This window comes from Impatiens glandulifera, chromosome 3 (assembly GCF_907164915.1).
Source record: "Impatiens glandulifera chromosome 3, dImpGla2.1, whole genome shotgun sequence".
NCBI classification, from domain to species: Eukaryota; Viridiplantae; Streptophyta; class Magnoliopsida; order Ericales; family Balsaminaceae; genus Impatiens; species Impatiens glandulifera.
Genome location: NC_061864.1, coordinates 20,999,264 through 21,007,091, shown reverse-complemented (window position 1 = coordinate 21,007,091; position 7,828 = coordinate 20,999,264). Strand labels below are relative to the sequence as shown.

Below are 7,828 nucleotides of genomic sequence, written 5' to 3'. Positions count from 1 at the left end.
AGTTTCATGGTTTTTGGGTATGGCTAAATTCCAAGCCTCTAGATCGCTAGTCAAGACCATAAACAATTTGGTCTTGCATTGATGTGTCCTATCACATTTTTCATTGCAAGTATATCATAAGCCCCTTCTTCTCTTCTCATCCATACTCAAGTGGTCCAATTATTTCATTTGATCGGGTGGGAATGTTGTGGTTATAGTAGGAGTATAAGGTGCAATTACTTTGTGGCTCGAATAGGTTAATTTAGAAGGGCTCGGTCAGGCTGATTTAGAGTAGGGTGGTTTAAGCAACAAGGGAGGTTTATGGCTATATAAGTGACCACTGTTCATTAGTGATTGGTACGTAGACTCCTGCACTTTAGCTATTTCCATGACTTCATTCAGGGATTGGGGAACCATTAGTCTTATAGTATTAGCGATTTCTTCTCTAAAGACACTAAGGTAACATTCAATAACGTATTCTTTAGACATTTGTATTAACTTTTGAGAGATAGACATATCCCTCACATTATATATTCTTGCACAAAAGTTGTTTGTTTCAGGTTCATAAGTTGATTCATCGGCATCTCATGAACAAATGGTCCAAATTATCGCAACAGATCACTCCTGAAGTGTTCTCATGTAATTGCAACTGTCAATGACCTCGTTTGTAGGTAAGAAACCGTGACGATTCTAATGGATATATGGAGAAATTGAGGTGAAGGGGATGAGAAGATATAAAAGTTGCAAGAAGAAGGAAGAAATCAAGAAGACAAGGTGAAAGAATAGAAATGTAACTTCATAAAAATTAATCAGTGTCTACAATGATGGATCAAAGTTATATAAATAGTATTGTAATCCCTTTTAATTAACACTAAGATAACTTTTGTTTTTAATTAAAAGAATAATAACTTTATGTAATTTTATCATATCTTCAGGGACTCTTTTATATTTATATAATTTATCAACATTAAGTTTATGTTTCATTTGTTACTGATATTTCTCTCTTTCAGTTCTTCTATGGCCACTTCTTCTAGATTTCTCTCTTTCAACTTTTCTATGGCCGCTTCTTCTAGATTTCTCTCTTCCATTTTTCTTCTATTACAGGTACATCGAAGCTTTGAGCAAATATATTCGTTACAATACTCCCTCCATTTAAAGGCGGACGACCACGACGCCTTCTTCATCTCCCTTTGGTTTTCCAGTTGAGATCTGGATAATCTGTCGCAATCTGGTCAGCATCTTCCCAGTAAGCTTTATCAAGTTCGTTGTCGTTTTTGTGAACTAATATTTGGTGAATTGTCTTTCCATTTCTCAAAGTGAATCTTTCATCTAATATTGTTATAGGTATATGTGTAGAATCGTTTATGTCCGATAGATCTGGAATCGTGAGATTATTCCCGATTTGTTTCTTTAATTGTGAGATATGAAAGCCGTGAATTTTGGCATTGGGTGGCAGTTCAATTCGATACGCTACTTGACCAACCTTGTCAATGATCTTGAATGGCCCATAAAATTTAGGTCGAAGTTTGTTACTGGGTCATTGTAAGCTGTCGATATGGGTGAGCTTTCAGGTATATTTTTTCTCCTACTTCTAGTGCTGAAAATTTGTGTTTTTTATCATAGTCTTGTTTAATCCTATTTTGTGCTCTCAAAATGTGTAACTTAGCTAAATTAATTGCTTTTTCTCTTGCTTGCAGGCTTTTATCTACATTTTCGTTAGTGGAGTCCCTTGCTAAGTACGGTACATGAACGGGAGGAGAGTGACCATATACGAGTTCAAATGGGTATACACCAATTATTGAATGAAAATTTGTGTTGTACCACTATTCCGATAAAGGTAACCATTTAACCCACGAACTTGATTTTTGTCCCATCATGCATCTAAGATATGTCTCTAAGCATTTGTTAGTGATTTCGTTTGTCCGTTTGTTTGTGGATGATAGGCTGTAGATAAAGCTTGAGAATGCTTTCCAAAATTAACTTAAAAACACTTTATCTCCATCGCTTATAATGACTTGAGGTATTCCGTGTAACCTAAAAATCGAATCAAGAAAAATAGTATCAATTGTTTGGGCAGAATAAGTGTGTTTAATTGGTATAAAATATGCCATTTTTGAAAGTCTATCAACTACTATAAATATAACAGTTTTGCTTTGAGATTTGGGTAACCCTTCTATAAAATCCATAGATATTTCAGTCCAAATAAGATTAGGAATAGAAAGAGGTTGTAAAAGACCATTAGGGAGTGTATTATTAGTTTTAGTGATTTGACAAATATTGCAATTTCGAATAAATTTTCTTATATTTTTTAACATGCCTTTCCAAAAATAGGCCAATTGTATTTTTTTGAAAGTTGCAAGCACTCCAGAATGTCCTCCCACGGAGGAAGAATGTATAGACTCAATTAATTTAAGATTTGTAAAAGCTATTGAGGACCTAAATCTCAAGGCAAAACTGTTATAAAAGACAGAAATTAATTAAGTCTATGCATTCTTCCTTTGTGGGAGGACATTCTGAAGTGCTTGCAACTTCCTTCTAAATTTATCATTTGTCCCATTGTATATTGTATAAGTGAAAAGATAAAAGGTAAAATTAATAAGATTTAGAGTCTAAGAAAATTATCTTACATGGTCCACAAGAAACTATAAATTTTGTTCACTTATTATTTGTCAACAAATGATATATTTCATATTAGATTAAAAAATATGAATTGATTAAGGGTCAACGAGAAATAGATTAAAAGTATATATATTATATTAATGGATTAATGGGGATAAATATTTGTATCTTCTTGATAATAATTTAGATTCATGAGGTTTTTCAGTCATTAATATTTTGCAGTATCCAATATTATTAATGAATTTTTTTTTGGATGTTTTGATCTACATTTGGATTATTTTATTTTGTTTTATTATTGTTATTCATTAACAATTTTTTTGTTAAGGTTATCTCCACGTCATGTTTATAAGATAATACATTTTACGACGACATAAAAAAATTGAGAATTGCATGTTAAGGCTTTTAATGGAAATCTTCACTTATTGACAATATCAATCTAAACTTAAGACGGGAATCAAAAGAGAAGTAATGTGTTCCATAAGTTACAAAGGCAGATACAAACATGCATCAATCGAACGAGTAAATATTATAGAAAAAAAATTGATATACCACAAATCATTGGTGACCGAACAGATGTAGCCTAATGGCTGACAATGAATCATTAATATTTCACCTCCTGAGTAAATGGAAATTTGATGGAATTAGAAAATTTTATAGGTTTCACTGATCTGTTAACATGTTAAAGTAGTCGACAAAATCAAGAACACGACAAACCAATATAATCTATACATATTTATAAAGTAGATGAGAATCTCACACGATATTGACTTCGGCTTGTCGTATTTGAATAATTTCTCCAAATATCTTCCTTGTTAATCTTCATGTAATAATTGATCTCGTGTACAGGTAAAGTTTGAGAACTTTTCAATTGTACAATTTAATACAACACATTATTACAATGTATACATGTTGCTTTTGTTGGCATTGGTTATCTAGGAAAAATGTACTCTTTCTGATCAATGGTTCGGCATCTAGGGGTCGCGGACCGACCATAGAACCCATTTTTAATAAGATTCCAGGTAAAAGCATACAAGTACTGTAATGCGCTTTTCCATGAGTATTAGGTAACCATGTATGTAGAGGTATAATCGGTGATTTGACAGCAAAAGCAATAAAAAACCCAATATAGAATATTATTTCCAGTGTCATAATGATATGTCAAAAACCGTCTTTACATTGGATGGTTTGGTGTTTTTATGATCCCTACCTTATTGACTTGACTACAACTTTTGTATTTATTATTGCCTTCATTGCTGCTCCTCCAAAACTAGTCCACATAAATAAGAATACGACAAATAAAGTAGATGGAATTCAACCTAATAATTTATAAGTGTAAGGATCTAGTAAGTTGACTTGAGTTTGTCTTATATTAATAATAATGACTCTGAATATCTTCAATATTATGTAATGATTGTCTTTATGTACTGCAAGAAGGTTGAGATCTTTTCTAATATACAATTGAGATCCAACAAATTATGACAATGAATACATGTTGCCTTCACTTGGTATTGGGTATTAATGTGCCATGGAGAATTTATGAAACAATCTAGTAGTTGAAATCAAATGTTAAAGAAGTTCGCATAAACTATTAAGGCGAATAAAATAAATTAGAATTCAACACTATATCTTATAAGCATGAGTATCTTGTAAGTTGACTTGAGCTTGTCATATACCCAAAAAGTTGAGTTATTTTGGAATATAGAATTTAGTCCAATAGATTATAAGAATGAATACATGTTTGATTAATGAGGAATCAATAAATGAAAAATTCAACATTATACCCTTTGTGTCTCATAAGTTGACTTGGGTTTATCGTACATTAATAATGTACTCGATTGAGATCAAATGTTAAAATAGTCCACACAAACAAGAATACAACCTTAATATAAATAGACTAGCCATACAAATAAAGTAAATGAGAATTCAACATGATACCTTATTATTGTCATAATTTTTTAAGTTAACTCGGCTTGTTGTATTACTCGTTTAGTAATAATTTCTTCAACATCATATGATAATTGATCTAGTGTACTCGAAAAATATTTATTGTTTTTCAGTATAAAGTTAATTTAGTACAACAAATTATTACAATAAATAAAATATATAATTTAATTAATTTATAATCCATTAAGGTAGTTAAGTGATAAGAGTATACTTAAAAGACAAAAATATGCATTTTGAGTTGAAGCGAAAGTCATGACTATGGGGTGTAATTTTAATTCCTCTTAATTAAAAAAATAATAATAATAATTTAGTTAATTGATGAAAATATTATAAATTATTTCTACTTGATTTATAATATTAATTATTAATTTATTTCTATAAGCATAATTATATTAAGTTCTTTTTAAAAATTATTTTTATAAATGTTATTTTGTTATACACATATTTTATTAAGCTAAAATCTAGTTATTTTATAAATAAACAAAATTATTTTTCGTGAAAATAAAATATTATAATTGTTCCGTTAATCAATATTTTACTAGATCCATTATTACTTACAAGGCCCATTTTCTCTTAAGCCCGCTTGAGGAGGTTAAAAGGCCCATTTGTTAATAGAGCTTTAGGTTCAATATGGAAATTGTTAAAATCTTCTCTATGAGTTCTTGTTTGTTGGGCTCAAAATCCTTTTATTATTTTTTATCTATATTTTTAACTTTATGACAACTCATACTTATATGTGTTTTTGTGTTATTTTTAAAATATGGTTGAATAAAATTGTTATATTTATTATTTTTACCTTATTTTTTATAATAAAAAATGCATAAAAACTACAAGTGGACAACAAAGAGAGTTTTGTATAAGCTCATCAAGTAAAAATAATTTTTTTGGCTTTTTTATTGAAAAAATGTGATAACACTAAAATGAATTGACAAACAAAAATCAACACAATAATTATGAAAGATGGATAACATAACCTATATTGGCTATTGGGGTCAAATCTTTTGTTTCTTGAATTAAAGGAGATAGCATAACACTGCACAGTCATAGTCATAGCTCTCGCTTAAAATCAAAGATTCGTGACTTTTTGTTTTCTTAACAGATTTACAGTCTGTCGCTTTTGACCACTCGGCCACTCTCCCTTCCCGGGCTACGGCCCCCATTTGTCGCTTCTGGCTAAGCATCTTTCGGCGGAGGAAAGGAGCCGTCTTAAACCTATATTGACTCTGAGTGTCATTTTATAAAATACTTGTTTAGTAAAACACAAATAAATTATATTTATTTGTATTTTTTAATAAAGGCCAATTTTCTATTAAGCCCATTTAAGGAAGTTAAAAAGCCCATTTATTAATAGGGCTTTAGGTTCAATACAAATTACTCGTTCATCGTCTTCTTCATCTTCTTCGTTGTTGCCGAGCTCAAGCTTCACTGTGAATTGCAGGCAATCATGGCGACCGCTATGAAGACAACAATGTCGACTAAAGAAGCTGACATCCAGATGATGTTGGCTGCCGAAGTTCATCTCGGCACCAAAAACTGCGACTTCCAAATGGAACGCTACGTTTTCAAGCGCCGCAACGACGGTTCCTATTTCTTCTCATATCTTTCTCTATTTGTTCTAATTTTGATAATTTATAGATCTGATAACTGATTCAGAGAATATGCCTGATATCAGGAATATACATTATCAACCTTGGAAAGACATGGGACAAGCTTCTAATGGCAGCTAGGGTTATAGTAGCAATTGAGAATCCTCAAGACATTATTGTTCAATCAGCTAGACCTTATGGACAAAGAGCAGTTCTTAAATTTGCACAATACACAGGAGCTAATGCAATTGCTGGTCGTCATACACCAGGAACTTTCACTAACCAGCTTCAAACTTCATTTAGTGAACCTAGACTCTTAATCCTTACTGACCCAAGAACTGATCATCAGGTTTGTTGATTGATTGATTGATAATCATACCAATTTTGATCAATTTCATTAACAAGTTGTCATATTTGATCTTGAATTTTACAGCCAATTAAAGAAGCTGCACTTGGAAACATCCCAACTATTGCCTTTTGTGATACTGATTCACCTATGCGTTATGTTGATATTGGTATTCCTTCTAATAATAAAGGGAAACATAGTATTGGTTGTTTGTTTTGGATTCTTGGAAGGATGGTTTTGCAAATGCGAAATTCTATTCCTCAAGGACACAATTGGGATGTCATGGTATGTATTTGTTCATCTAACAAGGCCTTGATCTACTTGGGAAATGTTTTAAACTATAAACCATTATTGATTGTGTTTGAATTGAATTTGCAGGTGGATTTGTTTTTCTATAGGGAACCTGAAGAAACTAAGGAACAACAAGAGGAAGAAGCTCCTGTTGTGGATTATCCTGATTATGGTGTTCCTGCTATTGGAATGAGTAATGATCAATGGACGAACCAAATACCTGATGGCCAATGGGCAGCTGGTCCTGCCCCTGCTCCTATTCCTGCCTCGGGTTGGGACTGATGATTGATTCTTTATTTGGTTTTCTACGATTTTGTCGATTGAATTTGCTTGATGGGGCTAATAATGATTGTTGTTGGTGTAGGTTCCGAATGGGAGGCTGCTCCTGCACCTACAACGGAGTGAGGATATCGGTTACTTACTTACAAAATTCTTCCTATTTTTTACGAGATTTTTGCAATTTATTGACATTGGTAGATTCTTTTGCTATTTAGCTAGGATTGTAGTTTATTGAGATTTAAGTTATTGAGGATTTTGATGTTTAACACTTTAACTTAAATTTACTGTCTTTTTATTCATTTATATTTCTCACTATTTTGCCAACTTTATCTTATTATTATGACAATTTATGATCGATCAAAAAATGTTAGATTGGTTTGGTAATTTGTATTTATATCTGTTGAATTAGTAATGAATTCAGATTTTACATATTGATGAACTAAATGCGAAGAGTATTAGTGGTTAAAATATAAATAAAATCTCAAAAGTGGGATTTAGCATTTAGGTACACTTTAAGAGTATATAATTTTGATATAAGATGTATTAGATATATTTTTTTGTGTCAAATTGTTTATTAATTAATTATAAATAGAAATAATAATAAAATTAGTATTTTTTTAAAAATAAATTTACTGTTTTTATAATTTATCAAGAATTTTAAATAATTTCTCAATTTCTAGTGTCCTTCTAGTCCTATAACAATTTATAGTGATATAAGAATTTCAAATTAGTAATCAATCAAAAGATACAATAAAAGTTAAGTACATTGGTTTAACAAGTAATA

At 31.0% G+C, this 7,828-nt stretch overlaps 1 protein-coding gene across 1 annotated transcript; it reads left to right on the top strand.

The window, feature by feature from the left end:
* The first annotated feature begins 5,956 nt into the window (after positions 1-5,956).
* On the top strand, positions 5,957-7,062 carry LOC124932516 (40S ribosomal protein SA-like). Its single transcript, XM_047473164.1, has 4 exons — positions 5,957-6,122; positions 6,215-6,477; positions 6,562-6,759; positions 6,853-7,062. Exons 1-4 carry the CDS (start codon positions 5,987-5,989, stop codon positions 7,045-7,047), a joined length of 792 nt encoding a protein of 263 aa, XP_047329120.1. The 5' UTR covers positions 5,957-5,986; the 3' UTR covers positions 7,048-7,062.
* The last annotated feature ends 766 nt before the right edge of the window (positions 7,063-7,828 follow it).